General features: G+C 43.8%; 2 protein-coding genes across 7 annotated transcripts in view; one reads left to right on the top strand and one right to left on the bottom strand.

The window, feature by feature from the left end:
- DGLUCY (D-glutamate cyclase) overlaps nt 1–19,331 on the bottom strand; it is a 163,848-nt gene extending 144,517 nt beyond the window's left edge. For 2 of the 4 annotated variants that reach the window (XM_054447543.2, XM_054447541.2), the window contains exon 1: nt 18,889–19,309. The gene's annotated coding sequence lies outside the window, so the exon portion shown is untranslated. Of the gene's footprint in view, nt 1–18,888 lie in introns of all 4 variants that reach the window. The other 2 variants (XM_054447539.2, XM_063652001.1) reach the window with 2 other exon arrangements.
- The window catches only part of RPS6KA5 (ribosomal protein S6 kinase A5), a 199,183-nt gene continuing 184,924 nt past the window's right edge, over nt 13,269–27,527 (top strand). Inside the window, exon 1 of one of the 3 annotated variants that reach the window (XM_054447530.2) lies at nt 13,269–19,260. In XM_054447530.2, the coding sequence (XP_054303505.1) occupies nt 18,876–19,260 (385 nt within the window). In that variant the 5' untranslated portion in view covers nt 13,269–18,875. The remainder of the gene's footprint in view (nt 19,261–27,527) is intronic. The other 2 variants (XM_063651996.1, XM_054447531.2) reach the window with 2 other exon arrangements.

Genomic DNA, 27,527 nt, shown 5'->3' with positions numbered 1-27,527 from the left:
GCATAAAGCTCTTCCTCACAGTGTTGTTTATAATCATAAAATATTCTACAGAACTTAAAAGTTTGTTAGTAGGTGATTTGTTAGGAAATTAGTGTAATCCAAATTATGGACTATCAGGCAGTCATTAGAAATCATGTTTATGTTCGTGACCAGCCCGGCCCATATGGTGAAACCCCGTCTCTACTAAAAATACAAAAACTAGCCGGGCGTGGTGGCAGGCGCCTGTAGTCCCAGCTACTTGGGAGGCTGAGGCAGGAGAATTGCTTGAACCTGGGAGGTGGAGGTTGCAGTGAGAGAGACTGCACCACTGCACTCCAGCCTGGCAACAGAGCGAGACTCTGCCTTAAAAAAAAAAAAAGAAAAGAAAAAGAAAAGAAAGAAATCATGTTTATGAAGATATTTTACTGATGTAGGGAAATGCTGATAATATCATGTGAAGCCAAAAAGGGCAGGGTATAATACTGTGCTTGGAATGATTCCCAAGTGTTAAAAATTTTTGAAAAAACACAAAATAAGGCTGGGCGTGGTGGCTCACACCTGTAATCCCTGCGCTTTGGGAGGCCAAGGCAGGCAGATCACTTGAGGTCAGGAGTTTGAGACCAGCCTGGCCAATATGGTGAAACACCGTCTCCACTAAAAATACAAAAATTAGCCAGGCGCGGTGGCGGGTGCCTGTAGTTCCAGCTACTTGGGAGGCTGAGGCAGGAGAATCGCTTGAATCCTGGAGGCGGAGGTTGCAGTGAGCTGAGATCGTGCCACTGCACTCCTGCCTGGGTGACCGAGTGAGATTCTGTCTCAAAAATAAATAAATAAATAAATAAATATTAAAAATAAATAAATAGACACAAAATAGAAATATTGGAAGAAAATATTCCAAAGTATTACCAGAGGTTGTCCCTGGACAGTTAAAGATCATTTTGCTCCATTTCTTTCTTAGTTTCCTGACTCTCCAGCTTTCTTCAGAGAAAATGAATTACTTTGAAGACCAAAAACCAAAACCCCAAAACTTCAATGTGGCACAGTTCTTGCTTATTTAGGGCTACCACATCCTCTAGGGTACAAGACTACGCTGTTTTCTAACAACTGCTACTTTAATCTTAGTTGTTGAGGTCACGCTAGTGTTTTCAAAATGAGGCACATGCTGGTTCACAGAAAGACAGTGAATGAAGGCGTGGGGGGATGGAGGGAGGAAAGAACTCAAAGGAGACCCGCTGCGGGGGAAAATTCTTCCTCACTGCAACCTCCCCATCAAATAGTAGCTTCTAAAACCACAAGTTTTCATTTTCAGGATAAAGGCAGACAACCAAGTTCCTTGAAAGTAAATGTAGGCCAAGGTTATTAAATCCAGTTTTTGAGGGAAACTCAATCTAATTGCTCATTAGCGTACCATTCAAAGTAGCTTTTATTAACACTGATTCATACTGCCTTTTAAAAATAATGGAAACAGTTCAAGATCAGCCTGGCCAACATGGCGAAACCCCGTCTCTACTAAACATACAAAAATTAGCCAGGCGTGGTGGTGGGCATCTGTAATTCCAGTTACTCGGGAGGCTGAGGCAGGAGAATCACTTGAACCCTGGAGGTGGAGGTTGCAGTGAGCTGAGACTGAGTCCCTGCACTCCAGCCTGGGCGACAGAGCAGCTGTCTCAAAAATAATAATAATAATAAAAACAAAATAGCTTAGTATTTTAAGGCCTGTTGATGTTTACTGCACCAGAAAGACACTACAAGCAGAGTCTGTTTGTGGGGACAGTTTGCTATGAAAAGAAAGTTATTTTAGTTAGTTAATATGATTGGAACTTCCTTCCTTTCCTTCCTTCCTTCCCTTCCTTCCTTTCTTCCTTCATTCCTCTCTTTCTTCCTTCCTTCCTCTTTTTTCTCTCTCTCCTTTCTTCTTTCCTTCCTCCTTCCCTTCCTCTCTTTCTTTCTCTCTTTTTCTTTCTTTCTCTCTTTCTCTCTCTCTCTCTTTTTTTTTTTTGAGACCGAGTCTCGCTCTGTCACCAGGCTGGAGTACAGTGGCAAGATCTTGGCTCGCTGCAACCTCCACCTCCCAGGTTCAAGCGATTTGCCTGCCTCAGCCTACTGAGTAGCTGGGACTACAGGCGCATGCCACTACACTCAGCTAATTTTTGTATTTTTAATAGAGACGGGGTTTCACCATGTTGGCCAGGATGGTCCCGATCTATTGACTTTGTGATCCTCCCACCTCAACCTCCCAAAGTGCTGGGATTACAGGTGTGAGCCACCGTGCCCAGCCTCTTTTTGCTTTTTCTTTTTTTTCTCTCTCTTCCTTCCTTCCTCCCTCCCTCTCTTTCTTTCTTTTCTTTCTCTCCTTCCTTCTTTCCTTCCTTCCTTCCTTTCTTCCTTCCTTCCTCCCTCCCTTCCTTCTCCTTTTTTTTTCCTCTGCCTGTCTCTCTCCTTCCTTCCTTCCTCCCTCGCTTTCTTCCTTCCTCTGTTTCTCTCTCTCTCTCTCTCTCTCCCCCACTCTTTGCTTGCTTGCTTGCTTGTCTTGCTCTGACACCCAGGCTGCAGTGGCACGATCATGGCTCACTGCAACCTCCACCTCCTTGGCTCAAGTGATCCTCACACCTCAGCCTCCTGAATAGCTGGGACCAGAGGCACACACACCACCACTCCCGGCTAATTTTATTCCTTTTTTTAGAGACAGGCTCTCACGATGTTGCTCAGGTTGATCTTACTCCTGGGCTCAGGTGATCCTTCCACCTTGGCCTCCCAGAGGCCTGGGATTACAAGCATGAGCAACTGTGCTAGCCTATTGGAACTTTCTGAAACAAAAACCTGATCATGGCACTGCCCTGTGTCCAGGCTATTAGTACTTCCCATTCCTGAGGAGTCATGCTGGCACCGTGACCCGGAACATAGGACACCATGGTCTGGCCCATGACTCCCTCCCTCATGCAGCCTCATTGCTCTGGGGTTCTGGGAATTTGCAATCCCCAGCACTCCTGGGATGGTGTCTTGCTTTTTTGTTTTTGCTCTCACTGCCCCCTCTGCCTGGAATCCTGGATTCCTACTCCATCCCTCACCCATGTCCACTCTTCTTTCAATCCTGACCCAAGTATCACCATCCCTGTGGAGTTTCCCAGATCCTTCCCAGTAGCTTTGAGCACTTGTGCTTTTCCACCTCCACCGGATCCTAAACAGGTTCCTATTGGAACACTCAAGACACTACTGCACACACAGTGGCCCTTCCTGTCTATGGCTTCTACATCTGCAGACTCAACCAACCTTGGATGGAAAAGATTCAGGAAGAAAAAAACAACAAAAAATACAAATAAAAAACCCATACAGTATAACAACTGCTTACCTAGCATTTACACTGTATTAGGTATTATAAGTAGCCTAGAGATTATAAAGTACATGAGAGGATGTGCACAGGTTACATGCAAATACTACATTTTATACATAGTGTAAAATGAGCATCTACAGATGCTACAAACTTGAGTATCCATGGATATTAGTATCCTTGGGGATCCTGGAATTAATCCCCCACAGATACAGAGGGAGACTGTATTTGTTTCTATGTCTGTCTTCTCTTACCCAGCTATGAGCTTCTTAAGGGCAGGCACTGTTTTCCATTTTTTTTTTTTTTTGAGACAGAGTCTCACTCTGTCACCCAGGCTGGAGTGCAGTGGCACAATCTTGGCTCACTGCAGCCTCCACCTCCCAGGTTCAAGCAATTCTCTTGCCTCAGTCTCCCAAGTAGCTAGGATTACAGGCACCCACCACCACGCCCAGCTAATTTTTGTATTTGTAGTAGAGATGGGGTTTCACCATGTTGGCCTGGCTGGTCTTGAACTCCCAACCTCAGGTGATCTGCCCACCTGGGCCTTCCAAAGTGTTGGGATTACAGGCGTGAGCCATCGCGCCCGGCCTGTTATCCATCTTTATAACCTCTGTAGCACTGGCACACAGAAAGGGTCCAGTAAAGATGCTGAATAAATAAGGAAATGAACCACCTGGGCTAATGCTGATTGCTTCTTTGGTGGCAGCAAACATTGACTTCAGGTATTATAAGACGCATTTGGTCAAGAGGAAGGAGCAGCCCTTACTCCATTTCCTCTTGTCCTTTCTCACAGTCAGCCAGTTAGAAAGACTAAAGCAAGCAGGAAAATAAAACAACAACCCTGGAGGGCGCACTTATTTTGAGGAAAAGAACCCAAATCAAAGCAAACTAAACTAAAAACCTTCAATATAATATATTCAGAAAGATAGGATGCCCAACAAAGGACAAACAAGGGCTCTTATTAATTAAAAACATGACCCTAGGTAGGGTGCGGTGGCTCATGCCTGCCATCCCAGCACTTTGGGAGGCTGAGGTGGGCAGATCACTTGAGGTCAGGGGTTCGAAACCAGCCTGGCCAACATGGTGAAACCTTGTCTCTACTCTAAATACAAAAGACAATTGGCCCTGGAAAGCCATGAAAGTAAATGCTACTGTGACAACCCTGTAGGAGGAGGATGATGAGCCTCAGAGAGGAGGCCTTAAAAACTCAGCAAAATACCTAACTGGATAAAGAAACTAGGGTAAAATGAACCATGATAAAGAAAAAATGCAAGAAAGGCAAATAGAAGATCCAAGGGGAAAGAAGTTTGTACAATAAAAAGAAAAGTAATTCTTTTTTTTTTTTGAGACAGAGTTTCTCTCTTATTGCCCGCACTGGAGTGCAATGGCACGATCTTGGCTCACTGCAACTTCCGCCTCCTGGGTTCAAGTAATTCTCCTGCCTCAGCCTCCCGAATAGCTGGGATTACAGGCATGCGCCAACACAACTGGCTCATTTTGTATTTTTAGTAGAGATGGGGTTTCTCCATGTTGGTCAGGGCTGGTCTTGAACTCCTGAACTCAGGTGATCCGCCAGCCTCAGCCTCCCAAAGTGCTGGGATTACAGGCACGAGCCACCATGCCCAGCCAAGAAGAGCAATTCTTACAAACATTTTGCGTCTTCAGAGAAAAATATTAGAGAATACTGTAATATGGTTTTTGCCATTACTTTCAATGGCAAAAACGACAATACTTTTGCACCAACCTAATAAATGCTGTTTAAGTGATTTTCATGTTTTAGGGTCAGTCTGCGGAATACTTAATTATGGTTAAGAATAGAAGGTAAATGTTTTTTATCCATAAAATTATATGGGGCAGAAATTGGGAGGTAGATGTCAGAGAGAATCTGTCTGAAGAACAAAGATGCTGTTACCTTCATTCTTTTTTTTTTTTTTTTTGAGTCAGGTTCTCAATCTGTCACCCAGGCTAGAGTCCAATGAGACCATCATAGCTCACTGCAGCCTCGAACTCCTGGGTTCAAGTGATCCTCCCACCTCAGCCTTCTAAGTAGCTAGGACTACAGGTGCATGCCATCACACTCGGTTTATATATATATAATATATATATATATATTTTTTTTTTTTGAGACAGGGTGTCACTCTGTTGCCCAGGCTGGAGTGGATGGCACAATCACAGCTCACTGCAGACTTGGCCTCCTAGGCTCATGTGATCTTCCCACCTCAGCCTCCCAAGTAGCTGACTATATATATATATATATATATATTTTTTTTTTTTGGTAGAGATGAGGTCTCACTACGTTGCCCAGCCTGGTCTCAAACTCCTGGGATCAAGCAATCTGCCCACCTCAACCTCCCAAGGTGCTGGGATTACAGGTGTGAGCCACCGTGCCAGGCAATTTTTAAATTTTTTTGTAGAGATGGGGGTTTGCTATATTGCCCGGGCTGGTCTTAAACTCCTGGCCTCACACGATTCTCCCACCTTGGCCTTGCTAACTTCATTTATCTTCAATTTATCTTGTGCAGTAAGACGGTCATAGCTCACTGCAGCCTCGAACTCCTGGGTTCAAGTGATCCTTCTGCCTTGCAGGTTCTTGACGGTATAGGGCTGAGGTCCTTGTTTCCTTGTTGGTTGTTGGCAAGGGAGTGGCTCTTAACTCCTAGAGGCTGCTCCTCAGGGCCTTTCCACTTGGTCCCCTCCATCTTCAAAGCCAGCAACCAGATAACCCTTTTGCATTAAAGATTTTTCATGCGGCCAGGAGCGGTGGCTCACACCTGTAATCCCGACGGGGATGGATCACTTGAGGTCAGGAGTTTGAGGCCAGCCTGGCCAATATGGCAAAACCCTGTCTCTACTAAAAATACAAAAATCTCTACTAAAAACACAAACATTAGCCTGGATGACAGAGTTAATTTTTTAAAAATTTTTTTGAGATGGAATCTCACTCTGTCGCCCAGGCTGGAGTGCAGTGGCACGATCTTCGCTCACTCCAACCTGTGCCTCCCAGGTTTAAGCAATTCTCGTGCCTCATCCTCCTGAGTAGCTGGGACTACAGGCATGTGCCACCACACCTGGCTAATTTTTGAACTTTTAGTAGAGATGGGGTTTCTCCATGTTGCCCAGGCTGGTCTCGAACTCCTGAACTCAGGCAATCCATCCGCCTCAGCCTCTCAAAGTGCTAGGCATGAACCACTGCACCTGGCCTGTAATTGACTTTTATGACATCTGCAAAATCCTTTTCACCACATAAATCACATAATCATGGGTATAACACCTGGTGACAAAAGGCATGGGAGCCATCTTATCCTTCTATTCCACACTACTCAAGAAAAATGACTGTTATTTTTATTTATTTTATTTTTTTTGCTCTGTCACCCAGGCTGGAGTGCAGTGGCGTGATCTTGGCTCACTGCAAGCTCCGCCTGCCGGGTTCATGCCATTCTCATGCCTCAGCCTCCCGAGTAGCTGGGACTACAGGTGCCCGCCACCGTGCCCAGCTAATTTTTTGTATTTTTAGTAGAGACAGGGTTTCACCATGGTCTCGATCTCCTGACCTTGTGATCTGCCCGCCTCGGCCTCCCAAAGTGCTGGGATTACAAGCATGAGCCACCGCACCCAGCAATGACTGTTAGTTTTATATAGAATGAGCTTTTCTAAAAAGCATTAAAAAGCACCATGAGGAAGTTTTTTGTTGTTGTTGTTTTTTTTTGGTGTCTCAAATCTCACTTTCTGGAAACAGCCATCGATATTTGGTATATGTCATCTGAATTTGGGCATGCAGAGCAAAAAGATCAATAAAAGATCAATAGATAACAATGGAATTTTATTCTGCAAATTATTTTTAAGTAAAATTAAGTTTAATTTTACAGAAAACAAAGTAAAATAGAAATAATTGCTGAACTTCAGCTAAATGTTTGTAAACCACAAAAATTCCTAAAATAATCCCCTTAAAGATAAGAAAAACGAACACAAAAATCAAGAAATTAGAATCGTGTTTGTTTAAAAAAGCTGCAGTTCATGGAGTTCTTCTTCTTCTTTTTTTTTTTTTTTGAGACAGAATCTCATTCTGTCACTCACGCTGGAGTGCAGTGGTGTGATCTCAGCTCACTGCAACCTCCAACTCCCACATTCAAGAGATTCTCGTGCCTCAGCCTCCCGAGTAGCTGGGATTACAGGTGCATGCCACTATGCCTGGTTAGTTTTTTGTATTTTTAGTAGATAAGGGGTTTCCCCAGGTTGCCCAGGCTGATTTTGAACTCGTGGGCTCACGCGATCCTCCTGCCTGGGCCTCCTAAAGTGCTGGGATTGTAGGCATGAGCCTGCACGCCTGGCTGGAGTTCATTTTTTAGACTGGATTATTTTCCAGCCATTAAAGATGAGTAAATTTACATGCTTAGAAATCTTCCAACTGCCCTTTCCCCTCACTTCCCCGTTTTTGTTAGGTATATAATTATGTTTACAGTATAAGAGTTTGGAATGTTTACATTTTGTTCTTTTTTTTTTTTTTTTTTTTGAGATGGAGTCTCCCTCTGTTACCAGGCTGGAGTGCAGTGGCACGATCTTGGCTGACTGCAACCTCTGCCTCCTGGGTTCTGCCTCAGCCTCCTGAGTAGCTGGGACTACAGGCACCCACCACTACGCCCAACTAATTTTTGTGTTTTCAGTAGAGACAGGGTTTCACCATATTGGCCAGGCTGGTTACGAACTCCTGACCTCGTGATCCACCCGCCTTGGCCTCCCAAAGTGCTGGGATTACAGGCGTGAGCCACCACGCCCAGCCTACATTTTGTTCTTTAACCATAAATTCCACAGCTATTTATTCCTGGTTCTGTATTTAAAACAATTCAAAACTCATCTTCAGTATTTTTTTAAATCCTCAATTCTTTCCTTGATTCCTTTATTTTGATTCATCTCTTGGTTGAATAATTTCAATGTAAAAAACTTTTTTTTCAAGAATGTGGAAACTCTTGAGTTAATTCATGCTCAAGAATGACTGCCAACAGCCTTTAGATTTCTTTATTTTATTTTATTTTTTTGGTGGAATCTCGCTCTGTTGCCCAGGATGGAGTGCAGTGGTGCAATCTTGGCTTACTGCAACCTCTGCCTCCTCAGTTCACACCATTCTCCTGCCTCAGCCTCTTGAGTAGCCGGGAATACAGGCGCGTGCCACCACACCTCGCTGATTTTTTTTTTTTGTATTTTTAGTAGAGACGGGGTTTCACCGTGTTCACCAGGATGGTCTTTATCTCCTGACCTCGTGATCTGCCAGCCTCAGCCTCCCAAAGTACTGGGATTACAGGCATGAGCCACCACACCCGGTCAGCCTTTAGACTTCTTAAGGGACAATTTGGCAAAATATAAAATTCATGAGTCACATCTTCATGCCCTTAAGTTTTATAAACCTTGCTTCATTGTCCTTTAACATTGTGTTGCTCTTGATTTTTAAAAATCTGATGTATTTTGTTATTGATCACTCTGTACCCATTTTACCTTGACACAGTGTGTGCTTTCTACCTGCTGACTCAAGTCTTCATTTCGGTTAAGTTTCCTCCATTATTCTATTGTTTCATTTGTTCTGACTTGGTCTTCAGGAACGCCAATTATGCATCTATTGGATCTCTATTGCTTATTTTCCATAACTATCAAATGTTTGTGATTATGTTTATTTCTTTGTTCTTTTCCATATTGTTCCGTTGTTTTCCCTTTTGTTCATTCTCTTTTGGTTGATTCCAAAGTGGCTTTCCTGTCTTTCTTTTCTTGAGATCTGCCACTCAGTTTTTTCCTCTTCTGTTGTTCTATAATTCCTTACTTTTACTTCTGAACCTCACCTTTGAGTATTTTTTTTTTATTTTAAAAAGAGAGAACTTTGTAATTTCTCTGATGTGATGGAGAATTATTTGTTAAATAGCATGGGTAGAGGAAGAAGAAGGACTTTGAGGCAATCAGCTGCTTCCCTTTAGTGTGTTTCCAAATCCGTTGACAGTATTTCCTCTCCATGAGAGAATGTTTCTGAGATTCTCAGGTTTTGGCTCTCAGGAGGTGCCAAGGCCCCCAGCAAAGCCCTGTCACTCTAGGCTCTCTGGGTTCTAATCTAGAAATTATTTCTCTACCCCCTTCACCCTCTCATCTCCAAGAGACTCTTTTGGCTTGGAGGCCAGGTCACAAAAAATAGAAATAAATAACCATCCTCCAGCTTCTCCCTAATTTCGACCCTCCCTACTATTACACTGGTTCTTCAAAGGAACACTACCAGTTTTTCCTGGGTCTTGTAACTCAAATATAAATTTCAGTCATTTGAGTACCACTTCCACAATTTTTGCATTAAAGATCACCTATACTAAAATCAATTTTTTTCTTTAAATTAATTCCCAGTTTTTTCAACTAAATGCCTTCTTATTTAGAAAGGAGGTATATTCAAAAATTAGCTGGGCATGGTGGCAGGTGCCTGTAATCCCAGCTACTTGGGAGGCTGAGGCAGGAGAATCACTTGAACCCAGGAGGGGGAGGTTGCAGTGAGCCAAGATTGCACCACTGCACTCCAGCCTGGGTGACAAAGACAAAAACAAAAACAAAACAAAAAAAAAAAGAGGCATATCATTATCATAAGTGAAAGATATCAAGCTGGGCACAATGGAACTACATAATAGCTGTAGTTCCAGCTACTTGGAAGGCTGAGGTGGGAGGATGGCTTCAGCCCATGTGTTCTGTAATCCGGCCTGGGCACATTTCTTAAAAAAAAAGAAGGAAAAGTAAAGAAAGTATCACTTGCCATAAATAGAAAATAAATATTAAAATAAATGCAATGAGGCTGGGTGCAGTTGCTCACGCCTGTAATCCCAGCACTTTGGGAGGCTGAGGTGGGCGGATCACCTGAGGTCAGGAGTTCAAGACCAGCCTGGCCGACATGGTGAAACCTGTCTCTACTAAAAATACAAAAAAAAAATTAGCTGGGCATGGTGGTGGGCGCCTGTAATCCCAGCTACTTGGGAGGCTGAGGCAGGGGAATCACTTGAACCCGGAAGGTGGAGGTTGCAGTGAGCTGAGATCACGCCACTGCACTCCAGCCTGGGTGACAGAGCAAGACTCTGTCTCAAAAATGGAAAATAAACAATAAATAAGTGCAACGAAAACAAAACTTTAGTAAGTTCTAGCTAGATACAGTTGTCTGCTGGGAGCTGAGTCTGAGGTCTGCATTTTCCTTGTTAGAAAGAGTGATTAGGACAAATTAGAGAAAAGTTAAAGACTACTGGCACCAAACCAAAGCTTTCTTCTTGATATAATCACAAATGAAAGGGAACTAAAAAAAAGAAACACTTTTTCATTAGGTTATTTAATATAACTCAATGACTCTTCATGTACCACCTAAACTTAATTTCATTCTTCCCTAATAGCACAAGTCTCCTTTCCCCTTTGGGAAACACCCCACCAATCCAAGGATCAATGATTTGGTGCCTCTAAGGAACTTTATTTCCTGCTCAAGGATGTAGGCAGTGTACATCAACTCTTAGCATTTCATCAGTTTTAGTACAGACTTTGGAGTATTTGGCAGGCATACCTCATGGTTTGTGGTTTGAAGTTCTGAGAGTTTCCTTGTTTCATTAAAAATGGGTCCTTTTCTGTTTTTGCTTTGCTTTCTTTTTGTATTCCTTCCAGAAGATTCCAAGGGAGGAGAGAGGGAGTCAAAATATCTTTATTTTGTTTTATTTTTTTTTTTTGAGACGGAGTTTCGCTGTTGTTGCCCAGGCTGGAGTGCAATGGCACGATCTCGGCTCACTGTAACCTCCACCTCCCAGGTTCAAGCGATTCTCCTGCCTCAGCCTCCTGAGTAGCTGGGATCACAAGGCATGCACCACCACGCCTGGCTAATTTTGTACTTTTAGTACAGACGGGGTTTCTCCATGTTGGTCAGGCTGATCTCGAACTCCCAACCTCAGGTGATCCACCCTCCTCGGCCTCCCAAAGTGTTGGGATTATAGGTATGAGCCACCGTGCCCGGCCCCAAATACCTTTATATCTTTTAATTGGATATATATGTGATGTGCATCCCTCTGAAGTCTCTCACAGCTGTGTGCTGGTTGGCACAGGTTCAAACGGAGGTGGATGGAGCCACATCTTAAACTTGAATCTTCCCTTTCGTCCTAGTGCTCCTCATCTGCAATGCTAGGAAAGTTGCTAAGCTAGAAAGGTAGTATCTGGTGCATCAAAAGGTAAGGCAAGGACATTGCTTACTTGCTGCTGCCCCCTTCGCAAGACTGTCTCTCTGTTTGTGAATGCAAGAGGTGTTTGTGTGTGCGTGCGTGTGTGTGTGCCAGTACATTCGCAACCTTCTCACTTTGTAACTGTGGTGACATGTCAACTTCAGCAGTGGTGGGTGTCTTCAGTAAGTGTGAACTTCACACCACCCCCTAACTCTGTTGGTCTCTGTATCTTGCAGTGAGTCTCTTCAACTTACTGGCTCTATATCACATGGCAAAGGTACTGACAGGGTCAAAAATAGTATTAAGATATTGATAATGGGCCAGGTGCAGTGGCTCAGGCCTGTAATCCCAGCACTTTGGGAGGCCGAGGTGGGTGGATTGCTTGGGCCCAGGAGTTCGAGACCAGCCTGGGCAACAAGGTGAAACCCCATCTCTACAAAAAAATACAAAAATTAGTCGGGCCTGGTGGCATGTGCCTGTAGTCCCAACTACTTGGGAGACTGAGGTAGGAGGATTGTTTGAGCCCAGGAGGCAGAAGTTGCAGTGAGCCGAGATCGTGCCATTACACTTGTCTCAAAAAAAACACACACACAAAAAAGATATTGGTAATGTAGTTTTTGACTTTTTGAAAGATTTTCTTTCTTATCTATGTATACATTGAAGTGTTTTGATAGAGCCAGTTAAAGGAAAGTATGATGTGGTGGGCCTTGGGTGTTTCCCACTTCCTATAAATGCAAAGGTGAGGAACTTCCTGCTCACATTGCCTAAATGATAAGATTAATCAAGTCCTAGTGGCTTACGCCAAGTGAGGCCCTCTCCCCCCTTGCTTACTTATATAACTAAATGACTGTCCATGTACCACCTAAACTTCTCATCTCTCCTAATGAAAAAGTGTTTTTTTTTTTTTTTGGTTCCCTTTCATTTGTGATTATAACAAGAAGCAAGTTTGGTGCCAGTAGTCTTTAGCTTTTCTCTAATTTTTACCAATCACTCTTCTTTTTTTTGTTCTTCCTCAATCTACTCAACATGAAATAAGTCTTTCTTTCTTTCTTTTTTTTTTTTTTGAGATGGAGTCTCGCTCTGTCACTGAGGCTGAAGTGCAGTGGTGCAATCTCGGCTCACTGCAAGCTCCACCTCCCAGGTTCACACCATTCTGCTGTCTCAGCCTCCCAAGTAGCTGGGACTACTGGCACCCGCCACCATGCCCGGCTGATTTTTTGTATTTTTTTAGTAGAGACGGGGTTTCACCGTGTTAGCCAGGATAGTCTCGATCTCCTGACCTCGTGATTCGCCCGCCTCGGCCTCCCAAAGTGCTGGGATTACAGGCGTGAGCCACCACGCTGGGCCGAAATAACTCTTTCTAACAAGGAAAGTATAGACTTCAGACTCAGCTACCAGCAGACAACTGTATCTAGCTAGAACTTACTATCATTTTGTTTTCATTGTATTTATTTTAATATTTACTTCCTGCTTCCTATTTATGGCAAGTGATAGTGGTTTTTTTTTTTCCTTTGGTTTAGAGATGGGGTCATGCTATGTGCCCGGGCTGGATTCAAGAACTCCTGGGCTCAAGTGATCCTCTCCGCTTCTCAGTGAAGAGACATAAAGCTAAGGATAGGTGAGACCACATAGAATGGTGCCACAGACACAGGCTTACAACAAAAGCGGGTGAGCGTGGACCCCGTTCTGGCAGCAGGTACCAAGCCAGCCTGGATAAGATCAGTTTCTTTTCTTTCCTTTTTTTTTTTTTTTTTTTTTTTGAGACGGGGTTTCACTCTGGTACCTAGCCTGGAGTGCAATGGCGCAATCTCAGCTGACTGCGACCTCCGCCTCCAGGGTTCAAGCGATTCTCCTGCTTCAGCCTCCCTGGTGGCTGGGATTACAGACACGTGCCACCACGCCCGGCTAATTTTTCTATTTTTAGTAGAAATAGGGTTTCACCATGTTAGCCAGGCTGGTCTCGAACTCCTGACCTCAGGTGATCCTCCTGCCTTGGCCTCCCAAAGTGCTGGGATTACAGGCGTGAGCCACCGTGCCCAATGGATAAAGTCAGTTTCTGAGAGGAAGAAACATATTTTCAAGGTCTTTTCTTGAATGCTCTTCTGGCCATAGCAGAAATCTGACCTTTTGCTGGACAATCTCTCTGTCTCAGCCTTTTCACGGACCCCACCCTCTCTAATTCTCCATCTCTCAGGGCAGGAGGGAGCAATGACGTTTTCCTCACTTCCAGCTGCTGCATCCTCCAGGCCATAGTCCATTATCTCACCCCAGTTCAACAGCTTTTCCTCAAATGACCCCAAGCTGTCCGGTCACATCACTAATCACTCAAACCCCCCACCCATTTAATTTGGTGTTTTCAGCTACTCATTTATAATTTTCCCTCCTATTCTCTCTAGTGTCATCACTACCTCTGAAAAGTTGCTGTTCTTTTCAAAACTCCAATTTGCTCTTATTTACCACTCTCTGCTCTAATAGTTGTGCAAGAGTTGTGCATTACAAACTTGGTTGTACAACATTAGGTTAACGATGTTGGGAGCTTTAAAAAAAATCCCAAAGTCCAGGCCCAACCCCAGACCAATTTAAGTCACATTCTTTTGGGGTAGGAGTGGTGGAGATTTTTTTTCTGTTTTGTTGTTATTTTTAAGTATCCCAGGTGATCCCGATGTTCAGCCAAGGTTGAGAACTCATCCATACTAGCGCCAACTCCTTGGACTCCATCCTATTCTTCCAGGCTAGCAGTTTATCCTGGCTTCATTGCCTTCTCCCCCAGCTTGGGCCCCAGGGTCATTCATTTTAACAAGGTTGTTGCCCAACCGCTCATCTCCCACCCAGAGGGGATATGTAAGTTGCTAAAGAAAGACACTTCACTATCCTGATTCAGGCTTTCTAACTCCACTGGAGCCCTGTGCTAGTCAGCGTTTATACAAGCTGCCTGGATAGATCTATTTCTCATAGTGGCTGTTCCAACCTGTTTCCACTCTCCTCAGATCCCTAACCCATGCCCTCCCCTCCCTCCTATCACTGAGCACAGTGCTTAAGTCTCTGGAAGAAACTCTTCCTACATGTGTGCACATCTAAGTGATCATATGGCGTGCTTCTGCTTTACTAAGTTTACTAAGTTTTACAACTCTTCTGCAATTTTAAAATTATTTGAGAATAAGATTAAAAAACAAAAAACCAAAAAACTCCCTGGATCCCTCCAGCTAGGACCTTTGTTCTCTATTTTCCTTTGGAGAAAAATATGTCCCCACACATGGTTACTACTTCCTCACTTTCCATTTGCCTTGCCAAAACTGCTCTGGATATTGTCATCAGTGGCACCCAAGTTGACAAATTCATTGGATCTTTCTCGACCTCATGTTATATGACATCTTAGGGTATCTGATACAGCTGACCATTCCCTTCTTCTGGAAATACTTTGGCTTCCAAGATACAAAACTCTCCAGGTTTTCCTCTTCTACGTCTAGCTCCACCTTCTTATTCCAACTTTTCTTTTTTTTTTTTTTTTTTTTGAGACAGAGTCTGACTGTGTCACCCAGGCTGGAGTGCAGTGATGGGATCTCAGCTCACTGAAACCTCTGCCTCCTGGGTTCCAGTGATTTTCCTGCCTCAGCCTCCCGAGTAGCTTGGATTATAGGAATGCACCACCATGCCCGGCTAATTTTTGTATTTTTAGTAGACATAGGGTTTCACCTTGTTGACCAGGCTGGTCTTGAATTCAAGCGATCTGCCCATCTCGGCGTCCCAAAGTGCTGAGATTACAGGCGTGAACCACCATACCCAGGCTTCTCCCTAGGTAATCTTATTCATATCTCTGGCCTGAAATGTCATCTATGTGCCAGTGATTCCTAAGCTTACATCCCTATGCTAGACCTCTCTTCAGAGCTCTAGACTCATATATCCACATAGCTACTTAATTTTGGCCCTGGATGTCTCAAAATTAAATTCTTGATGTTCTCTCTCATATGTGCTCTTCCTTTAATTTGCCCCTTTCATTATGAAATGGTACTGCCATCCTCTTCCATCCACTAGCTGCTCATGCTAGAAACGCTGATGTCATTTCAGATATTTCCATTTTTCTCACTAACCAAATCTAATCCTTCAAGTTCAAAATATAAACATAGAAATGTTCCATTTCTCTCCATCTCTACTGCACCCACTCTCATCTTTTGCCCAGATTACAGTGATAGTCTCCTAACTGGTCTCCTTGTATCCCATTTTGCCTTCTCTAGTGCAGTCTCCAAACACTAACTTCAGTGACCTTCTGAAAATACTACCACGATTATATCATTCCTGTGTTTAAATTCCTTCTATTGCTTCCCACTTCACACAGGATAAAGTCCAAAAATATTAATAACAGCAACCACATACTTCATGACTGGGCCTCTGTCTACCTCTCTAACCTCATCCCTTGCTTACTGCATTAAGGCTCCATTGACTTTCTCAGTCTCTCAACAGAATAGGATCTTTGCCTGCCTCAGGACATCTTCCAAAAATTTTGATCCCTCCATATTCCACATATGAAATAGTATAAGGCTAGATTATGCTTTGGTAGCAAATAATCCCATCTAACTAGCTTATGTCTAAAACGGTGTATGTATTGCTCACATCACAGTCTGATATAGGTCAGGTGGCTCCTTAAAGAATTAAGTGGAAACTCAGGGGTTCAGAGTCCTCCCAGTCTGTGGCAAACCCATATTAAAAATGTGGCCTTTGTTACATCAGTTGAAAGAGAAGAGAATGTGAGTGATTATGCAAGGAGTTTTCTGGTCAGGCCTGAAAATGTTATATATCATACCAATAAGATCTGCCCATACTCCACTGGCCAGATCATAGTCATATGACCCTAACCGAACTGCAAAGGAGGTGAGAAAAAAAAAAAAAAGTCTTCTTGTGTGTCCAGGAAGAGGAAATGAGATTGGTGAACATCAGGCTACTTTTTGCCACATCCTGGTTAAAACCTACTCATTTTTAAAGTCTCAGCTTAAATAATACTTACTTACAAAGGTCTTCCAGCTCCTCCAACTTAAATTAGGTATCCCTGATACATTCTATTGTAGCACCCTGTAATTTTCCTTTATAGCATGATCACAATGGAAAGTTTATATTTCTTTATGTGATTAATATTTATATCTGTTGCTAGACTGTAGGCTCTATAGGAGCAAGGACTGCATCTGTTTTGCTCCCACTGTGTCTCTAGCACCTATTACAGTACTTGGTATATAACTGGTATAAAAGTTTTCGAGTGAACAAATGAAGACTTGCACACAGTCATTGCCTGGCTCCAAATAGCACATGACTTTTGCAGGAGAAAGACAAGTAAGTAGGCAGTCATGGTTTAGTGTGATGATAAATGTTCCAGGCAGGTAAGCCCAGGGAGCTGTGAAAGCAACCTGAAGGAACTTGCAAGGCTTCTGTGTTTTGTCTTTCACAGCAATCAAATCCAGTAGTCTGCAAACTATGGCCTGTAGGCCAAATCTGGCTCATTGCCTGTTTTTTAACGGCCCTCGAGCTAAGAATTGTTTTATATATATATGTATTTTTTAGACAGAGTCTCGCTCTGTTGCCCAGGCTGAAGTGCAATGGTGTGATCTCGGCTCACTGCAACCTCCGCCTGCCAGATTCAAGCAATTCTCCTGCCTCAGCTTCCTGAGTAGCTGGGATTACAGGCGCCCACCACCATGCCTGGCTAATTTTTTGTATTTTTAGTAGATTCAGGGTTTTGCCATGTTGGCCAGGCTGGTCTTGAACTCCTGACCTCAGGTGATCCATCTGTCTCAGCCTCCCACAGTGCTGGACTTACAGGTGCGAACCACCACGCCCGGCCTGTTTTTATATTTTTAAGTGATTCAAAAATAATTAAAAGAACAATATATTATGATACATGAAAACTATGTGAAATTCAAATTTCAATGTCCATAAAAAATATTCTATTGGAACATAGCTACGTCTTTTATTTATTGTCTATGACTGCTTTTGCGCTACAATGGCAGAGCTGAGTAGTTGTGAAAAAGGTCATACAGCTTGCAAATCCTAAAATATTTACTATCTGGCCCTTAATAGAAAAAAGTGTGCTGACTACTGATCCAATCCATGCTTAGTTTAAAAGATCACATCTATCTGAATTACGTCCAACTGTACATCTTTAAGTTTCTGTTTTTTCCCATTCTCGTGTCTGCTACTAGAAATCAGCTTCCCTTTAGTTCTATCCTTGCAGCAGGATTCCTGCCCTGCTATCTCTCTCCTCTTTTCAGTTCATCACTGTGTACTAAAAAAAATCTGCACGCTTCAGCACAGCATCCCTAGTTCCCCATTATCTTACCACACCTCACCTTGTCAGCTGTATCTCTTACATCATACTTTCATCTAACCTTATCAATCACTTAACCCACCCTTGCCTTCTCTGCTGTAGGCCAATGCTCACAGTTACTGTCTCTGTGTGAAATATCTATTGCTGGTATTTCTCTCTTATCCATCCTTTACGTTGGTTATCTCAAATGCCTCCTTGCCCAAAAGCTTATCCCAGTTCCTCGTCTGGGAATAATTACTGCCATCCGTGCGAGATTCTCTAACGCTTTGTACGACTGCTTTATTTCAAATTCTGCTTTATAGTTCTTTTGTGTATACACACAGATTGTTTCTCACGTTCTATTGAAAGCTGCTTAGGGGAGGAATTGTACTCTATTTTGTTAATCTCTGCATCCTTTCGGCGCCTAGTAAGAGTCTTGTACGAAACAGAAATGTCTCTCCTTCGCAAAATTCCTCATCGGGAGCTGGGACTGTGAATTTTTGTAACGTTTAAGAACTATCTGTTATTTAAGAACAAACACTCTGCTTAACTTGTTTAGGGTTCACTAGAGCGAGTAAGACCTTTTTAGGGCACGCCGTCTCGCAGGTTATCACACACCTATCGATCGCTGCCGGGACCCTCAGGTTTGTCTGCAAACACGTGGGTGATAAGCAGTACCCTCCAGGCCCCTCCTCTGTCCACGGTGATTGGCGGACCAAACGTTCCAATCATCCCTCCCCGCCTCTTTCCGCAGTAGCCAATCAGAGACCCCGAGCGCCTCCTGACTACTAGACACTGTTTACTAACAGATCGAAGCTGGGGAATAAGGGGTGTGACCGTTCTGGGGAGGTCAGGGAAGGGAAGGTCTTGACTGCGAGTGCGCACCAGAGGAAACGGGCGGGGCAGAGCTTTGGGTCTCACCAATCGGAGTGGCGGCGCTCCTCCCTCTCCTGCCTCCCCGCCAAGCAACAACAGTTCGAGGAGCGGGGCGGGGAGGCTCGTGAAACGTCACAGCGTACTGCCCAACGGGAACCGGCGCTGGCAGACGCGCGCGCCCTGTGTCCAATCAGCGAAGGCGGCTCGAATGGCTCCCTTACCTTGCTGGCTGTGGGCGGAGCGGCCTGAGGAGGCGGCGGTGGAGCAGGGGGCGGTTTGGTTGCGCGGTACTAGCGGTGCCCGCCGAAGGGGGAGGAGGCGAGGAGCGAGCCGTGCGGCCAGAGCGGGAAAGAGACTCGTCTTTGCGTCCGAGTTCTGGAGCCGCCGCACCCCGGCTCCTGGGGCCGCGGCAGCGGCTGCGAGGGGACGGGCGTTCGCTGTCTCCTGGGTTCCCCTCGTAGCGACCCGCGGGATCGGAAAAAAGGAGAAGATGGAGGAGGAGGGTGGCAGCAGCGGTGGCGCCGCGGGGACCAGCGCGGACGGCGGCGACGGAGGAGAGCAGCTCCTCACTGTCAAGCACGAGCTGCGGACTGGTGAGCGACCCCGCCCTCTGCCGGCCGGGCCCGGCGCGGGGGCGCGCCTGAGGGCACGCGGGTGCCCGCGCGGGGCTGGGGGCGCGGGGCCGCAGCCGTGGGCGCGGAGGGGCGGGCCTGGGGCGGGGCGTCGCGGTCGGGGCGCGTGCCCCGGGGGTCCCGGGAGGTGGGGGCGCGCCTGGGGGGAGGCGGCCGAAAGTTTTCCCCAGCCCGGGAATGAGCGGCGGGCACCAGGCATCGGGGCCAGCGCAGCCGCCGACCGCTGCCCGTGGCACGCACCTCCGAGGATGTCGCTGCTCCCCCTTCCCGCACAGGTGACACATGTGTCTCTGCGTCCTGTCGGGGCGAAAGGTGCGCCTGCCTCAGCGTGGGGCGAGCGGCGCTTTGTTTTGGAGAGTAACTCCCTGCTCCGCCCCTCTGCTCCCCGCGATGGGGGTCCCGGTGGGGCTCTGTGGAGCCATCCCCTAAGGTGCTGGGGTCCCGTAGGATATAAACGGGAGGTTTCGCCTCGAGCTTTTACTGAGTCCAGTCTAGAGACAGGAACAGGAATCGCCGGCTCCAGGGATTGAGTGCCTTTATTCTCACTTATCATGAAATACTATACTTGGCCTTGAATTTCCTTCAGAGGTCTCTGGAGATGATGGCTCTAGAAATTTAAAGCTCCAGGTAAAAGGAACTAACGAGCAGGCTTTAGCGCTTACGTTCTAATGTTTGAGATCACTAGCGTTGTCCTAAGCTTTATAACTAATTAAATGTATTCGTTGTGTAGGTTCAGGTTGTTCATTTTGGAAAATGCTTATTCAGACCAATCAGTACAATTTGGATTTATATTCTTGGAGCCCAGTCTCATATTGTAGATATATTAATACTTTTTTTCTCTGAACAGATAGTACATTTTAATGAGTAGTTCGTTATTACTAGATATGTTTGTGAGCATTGAAGGTTTTTGACAGAGCTGCTTTGGCATATTGGGATTTTTTTTCTTCAGACGGAATTTCGCTCTTGTTGCTCAGGCTGGAGTGCAGTGGCATGATCTCGGCTCACCGCAGCCTCCGCCTCCCGGGTTCAAGCGATTCTCCTGCTGAGGCCTCCCGAGTAGCTGAGATTACAGGCATGCGCCACCACGCCCGGCTAATTTTGTATTTTTTGTGGGGGTGGGGAGGGCGGTCCTCTCCATGTTGGTCAGGCTGGTCGCGAACTCCCGACCTCAAGTGATCCACCCGCCTCGGCCTCCCAAAGTGCTGGGATTACAGGCGTGAGCCACCGCGCCCAGCCGGGATATTATTTAATTGTGAAGGCACAAAGCTTAAACGGCAGGATTCAGGTGTTCACTAGTACATGTTGTTTCTGTTTTGAACAGATTGGAAAGTTAGCTCTGTCTGTCAGTTCTTTCAGTTTTTGTTATTTCTACTGAGATTGCCTATAAGCATTCCATTGGGTGCCAGTGTGGTGACTTAATTCAAGAGAGATGTCAAATTCATGCTTCTTAATTCAACATTTGTAAACATTGTTTTTTTGGTCATTGTAAATCTGTTATACCACTTGAGCCAGCTGTTCCATATTTTTGAGTTCCTAACATAACCTGTATGGATTCAGGTGATTTGGTTTTTCTTCTCTCAATTTCATAGACAACTGATATTTTCAAAAGACTCTGATATGGTTTACTCAGTATACATTTATTCGGATTTGTGCCACGCTCAGTGTCAGGTGCTTTCTGGTGTGAAGATTTTGAATTTTTTTCTTGTCTTACATAACGATCCACTGATTTATATGTATGGAATCCTACTGTATAGCAAAAGCTACTTGAAGTCATATGCTTCTCAGCCATCGACTGTGGTGCAACAAGCAGCTTTTTGCAAAATGACCAAGGAGCAACCTGCTTGTTATTAGTAGTTAACCAACTGCTCGGTTTCTGAATTTTGCAAACAGTGCTAGTTTTGTAGAAAACCATGAGTACTGCTTTATTTCCCCCTCTCTTCTGTGTGAATCATCAGCTTCAAGTTCGCATTTTAGAAATTTTTCTGATTGATGGTGGGATTATACTGAATTCATTAGTACTGTTAACTGTCAAAGGAAATGAACAATCATTTTGATTTATTACTGAACAGTGGAACAACTGACCGGATATAGTGGTCAAAAACACTGTTAAAATATAACTTGAAAGAGTTGCTCGTCTTCAGCCAACTGCACTTCTTTCAGCACGATGCTATAATAGGCACCAGAGTAATTTGATCTGATATGGTCCCGTCTCAGAATGTGGACAAGCATCTAGTTATATCAGGCTGGCAGTTGGTGGTTGCTCATTTGTGCAGAACACTTTATTGTATTCCGTAGGATGAATGAAAAAGCAAAAAATGTCCCATGAAAGGACATGGAGTTGGAAGACATGATTCTAAATCCCATCTCTGCAGCTTAATATGCAGACATGGGCAAGTCACTTCACCCTTTCAGATTCACATCTTTAATCTACAAAATGTGAGAATTGAATGAAACACTGTTGGAAAAGTGCTAAGCGGGTTGCTTGGCATATAGTAGGCCCTTAGGAAATGTTAGTTGAATGTATATGTAAAAATCATTCCATAATAGTATCTTATCTGGAAGTGTGTGAGTTAATCCAGTGTAATTTGGGAAACAAATCACTCATTTAGTGCTTAGCCTATGTCACATTGCCTGGCTGTTATCTTTTTCTGTATATGTCCAGTCTTCTCATGTAGAGTGTAAATTCGCCATAATCTTTGCGGCTGCTTAGCAGCCTGTGTGTATCTCTTCAGTAACATTTAACACGTGGTACTATAATAGTCCATTTACTTGTCTGTATTAGACTGTAAGGTCCCTGAGGGCAGGCAGGCAGGCACCATGTCCTTTGTTTATTTGCAGCCCCTGGCATATAGTAGGTACTTAATATTTGTTGAATGGATTCATTGAACGCATGAGAATCCAGGAGCAAGTCTAGTAAGTTTATTGTATTACCAGTGCCTTGCAGATGTTAGGTGGTTGATAAGTGGATGACAGTGACTGTAAAAGCTGAAGAATGCGGAGTATAGGATTCAACAGATCACTTAAACATACATTTCTTGAATGTATGTCTAAGAAAATGTCCTGCCCTCTAGTAGTAGGGGAGGAGGCCATATAAACCAGTAATTAAGATAATACTGCCTTGGGAGGCTGAGGCGAGTGGATCACGAGGTCAAGAGATGGAGACCATCCTGGACAACGTGGTGAAACCCCATCTCTACTAAAAATACAAAAAATTAGCTGGGCTTGGTGGCACGTACCTATAGTCCCAGCTACTCGGGAGGCTGAGGCAGAAGGTTCTCTTGAACCCAGGAGGCGGAGGTTGCAGTGAGCTGAGATCACGCCATTGCACTCCAGCCTGGCAACAGAGCGAGACTCCTTCTCCAAAAAAAAAAAAAAAAAAGATAATACTGCCTTAAGTATAATAGTAAAGGGATATACAAGTATAAAGTTAGCAAAGAATGGGTTAGGACTTTTAGCTTTCAAATAATCAAATCTTCAACAACAGTAACAAAAAGGATATTATTGGAAGGAGATTGGGTTATCTTACCCACTTATTTAGTAAGTATTTCATTTGCTCTTACATACTGGGTGCGATTTTAGATGCTTGGATGACAGGACATGTATGGTCTGTCCACTGGAAGAACAGGGTTGCATCAGGAACCATTGGAACCAGAAACTTAGCATTGTCTGTATTTTGTCCACCTTGAATCTCTGCTTGTCCGTATGTGATGGCTTCATTCTTCCCCACTACTGTGCCACTTTTCCCACATGGGAAAGATCATGCTGTTGATAGACTGCAAGTTTTACATCCTACCGCTTCCACTACTGAAAAGACACCGCCTTCTTCTCAGCTTCAGTTATAAAGATCTCAGGGAAGGACTTTTTTGGCCTGCCTTTGGTGAGGTATCCACTTTTGGATCATTCACCTAAGGCCAGGGGATGGGATCATGTTTTTGTAACATGGCAGCAATTTCTGTAACATGGATAGGGATAAAACTAAAATCTAAGAAGAGAAGGAGTTGCTGGGAAGACATTTACTTAGATGCCTGTTATTAGGAGAGAGAGCCTAACATTGAGGAGAAGGTCGAGGAAGTTTATGTATTGTGGTGTAACAAATTACTCCAAACCTTAGTGGCTTAAACAACATGATTTGTGTGGGTCAGGAATTTAGGAGTGGCTTAGCTTGTTGGTTCTTTTTTTTAATCCTAAGTGAATTAACACAGGAAGCTTCTTGATTCTAACTCAGGGACTCTCATGAAGTTGAAGTCAAGGTGTTGGCCAGGACTGCAGTCACCTGAAGACTTGTCTGAGTCTAGTGATTCCCCTTCCGAGATGGCCCACTCACATGTTGGCAGGTTCCTTGCCATGTGGACCTCTCCATAGCGTGGCTTGAGCGTTCGCATGGCAGGCAGCTGGTTTCCCCAAGAACAAGTGATCTGAGAGAGAGCAAGGTGGAACCTACCATGCCATGTCTTTTGTTGTTGTTTTGTTTTTTAGAGATGGAATCTATCCAGGCTGGAGTGCAGTGGTGCGATCATGGCTCACTATAATCTCAAACTCCTAGGCTCAAGAGATCCTCCCGCCTCAGCCTCCTGAGTAACTCTGGGACTACAGGCATGCACCACCACACCTGGCTAATTTATTATTTTTTTGTAGAGACAGCATCTCATTATGCTCACACTGGTCTCCAACTCCTGGACTCAAGAGATCATCCCACCTGGGCCTCCCAAAGTACTGAGATTACAGGCGTGAGCCAACCTGCCTGGCAAAATTAATCCATTTGTAGCATGCATCAGTACTTCATTTTGTTGTTGTTGTTGATAAAGTGTGTTCCGTTGTGTAGATATACCAAGTTTTGTTTATCCATTCACCAGTTGTTTGAAATTTGGGTTGTTTCCACCTTTTGGCTATTGTAAATAATGCTGCTTTGCACATTTGTGGACAAGTTTTTGTGTGGACCTATGTTTATTTCTCTTGGGTATATAACAGCAGTAAAACTGCTGGATCACTTGTCAAAACAAAGCTAAACAAAGTCTGGGTTTACCTTTGTAAGAAACTGCCAAACTGTTGTCCAGAGTGGCTGTACCATTTTATATTCCCATCAGCAATGTATGAGGCCTCCAATTCCTTCACAGCCTAGCCAACATTGTCTGTCTTTTTGCTTATCATAGGGAGTGTGAAGTGATTTTCCATTTCCCTAATGCCTAATGACAAGCATCTTTTCATGTGCTTATTGGCCATTTGTATACCTTTGGAGAAATTTGATTCAGATCTTTTGCCCAGTTTAAAATGGGCTAGTTTGTCTTTTTTTATTATTGAGATATGAGAGTTCTTTATGTATTTTAGGTACATGTCTCTTATCAGGAATATGGATTTGCATGTATTTTCTTCCATAAATGAGTTGTCTTTTACTTTTTTGATGGTTTCCTTAGGAGCACAAAAGTCTTTAATTAAAAATTTTTTTTTTTTTTTTAAATAATAGAGATGGGTTCCTGCTATGTTGCCCAGGCTGGTCTCGAACTCCTGGGCTTAAGTGATTCTCCCTCCTCGGCCTCCCAAAGTGTTGGGATTATAGGTGTGAGCCACTGTGCCTGGCCTAAAAGTCTTTAATTTTTTTTTTTTTTTTGAGACAGAATCTTGCTCTGTTGCCCAGGCGGAATGCAGTGGCATGATCTTGCCTCACTGCAACCTCTGCCTCCTGGGTTCAAGCAATTCTCATGCTTCAGCCACCTGAGTAGCTAGGATTACAGGCTAGTGCCACCATGCCTGGCTAATTTTTGTATTTTCAATAGAGACGGGGTTTCACCATGTTGGCCAGGCTGATCTTGAACTCCTGTCCTCAAGAGATCCACCTGCCTCGGCCTCCCAAAGTGTTGGGATTACAGGCGTGAGCCACCGCTCCTGGCCCTAAAAGTCGTTAATGTTGATGAAACCTTTTTTTTTTTTTTTCATTTTATTCTTGTGTCTAAGAAATCATTGACTAATTCAAGACTATGAAGATTGATGTCTCTGTTTTCTTCTAAGAGTTTATGGCTTTAGCTGTTACATTTAGATCATTGATCCATTTTAAGGTAATTGCTGGATATCATGTGAGGTAGTGATTCAGACTCATTCTTCTGCATGTAAATATCCAATTGTTCCAGCACCATTAGCTGAAAAGACTATTCTTTCTCCATTTTAATGTCTTGGCACCCTTATTGAAAATCAGTTAGATGTATGGGTTTATTTATTTTATGCTCTCAGTTCTCTTCCACTGATCTATATGTCTCTCCTTATAGCAGTACCGTGCTGTCTTGACTACTACAGTTTTTTAGTAAGTTTTGAAATTGAGAAGTGTGAGTCTTATTCTTATTGTTTTGGTTATTCTGGATTCCTTGTATTTCCATATGGATTCTAGGATCAGCTTGTTAGTGTCTGCAAAGAAGCCAACTCAGTGGCATTCTGATAGGGATCTCATTGAATTTTTAGTTAAACTTTGGGACTGTTGCCATCTTAGCAATGTTAAGTCCTCTGATCTGTGAACATGAGATGTCTTTCCATTTATTTAGGTTGTCTTCAATTTCTTTCAACAATGTTTTTCCGTTTTCAGAGTATAAATTTGCACTTTTGTTAAATTTATTTCTAAGTATTTTATAATTTTTTTTTTGATGCTATAGTAAAAGGAACTAATTTCTTACTTTTATTTTTGGATTGTTCATTCCAAGAGTATAGAGGTACAGTTTTTATCTTGTGTCCTGCAACCTTGGTGAACTAGTTTACTGGTTCTAATAGTTTAGTGGACACCTTAGGATTTTCTATTTATAAGATTGTGTTAGCCATGGATAGAGATAGTTTTACTTCTTTCTTTCCAATCCAGATGTCTTTTGTTTCAATTTCCTGCTTAATTGCCTTAGCCAGAACCTTCACTATGGTTCAATAGAATTGGCAAGAGCAGACATCCTTGTCTTATTCCTGATCCTAGGGTGAAAGCTTTAGTCTTCTACCACTGAGGATGGGGTTAGCTATGGGTTTTTCATAGATGTATTTTATCAAATTGAAGAATTTCACTTCTGCTCCTAGTTTGGGTGTTTTTTTAAATCATGAAAGAGTGCTGGATTTTGTCAGATGCTTTTTTCTGCATCTATTAAGGTGACCATTTTTTTTGTTCTGTTCACATGGTGTATTACATTAATTTTTGGATGTTAAGCCAACCTTGTATTCCTGGGATAAATCTTGTTTGTCATGGTATATAATCCTTTTTCTTTGTTGCTGGATTCAGTTTGCTTGTATTTTATTAAGGATTTGTGTCTATATTCATAAGAAATCTTTGTCTATAGTTTTCTTTTTTGGTGATACCTCTGTCTAGTCTCCCCAAAATATTCTTGATTGAGTTCTGCCACCAACTAAAGAACTAAAGATCTTTTTTTTTTTTTTTTTGAGACAGAGTCTCGCTCTGTCGCCCAGGCTGGAGTACAGTGACGTGAACTCAGCTCACTGCCGTGAACTCTGCTCACTGCCAGCTACGCCTCCCGGGTTCACACCATTCTCCTGCCTCAGCCTCCTGAGTAGCTGGGACTACAGGCACCTGCCACCACGCCCAGCTAATTTTTTTTTTGTACTTTTAGTAGAGACGGGGTTTCATCATGTTAGCGAGGATGGTCTCAATCTCCTGACCTCGTGATCCATCCACCTCGGCCTCCCAAAGTGCTGGGATTACAGGCTTGAGCCACCGCACCCGGCCTAAAGATCTTATCTATTTGGTTACTGGTATCCATATTTACAGTCTTTTAAGTAAATCTTTTTTTTTTTTTTTTTTTAAGAGACAGTCTCCTCTGTTGCCCAGGCTGGAGTGTGGTACTGATCTCGGCTCACTGTAACCTCCGCCTCCCGGGTTCAAGTGATTCTCCTGCCTCAGTCTCCCAAGTAGCTGGGATTACAGGCACCCACTACCACACCCAGCTAATTTTTTTTTTTTTTTTTTTTTTTTTTTTTTGTAGAGATGGGGTTTTGCCATGTTGGCCAGGCTGGTCTTGAACTCCTTACCTCAGATGATCCACCTGCCTGGGCCTCCCAAAGTGCTGGGATTATAGGCATGAGCCACTGCATCTGGCCTTAAGTAAAGATTTAACAGAGGTAGGGAGTGGACTGTAGTTCTAAGTCAGCCCCTGATTTGCTATATGACCTGGGATAAGTCATTTTGCCTTTCTGAGCCCAAGTTTTTTGATTCATAAAGTAAAGGTGAAAGTAAAGGTGGTGGACTGAGTTATAAT

The sequence above is a fragment of the Pongo pygmaeus genome, chromosome 15 (assembly GCF_028885625.2).
Source record: "Pongo pygmaeus isolate AG05252 chromosome 15, NHGRI_mPonPyg2-v2.0_pri, whole genome shotgun sequence".
Taxonomy (NCBI): domain Eukaryota; kingdom Metazoa; phylum Chordata; class Mammalia; order Primates; family Hominidae; genus Pongo; species Pongo pygmaeus.
This window is presented reverse-complemented; position numbering and strand designations above follow the sequence as displayed.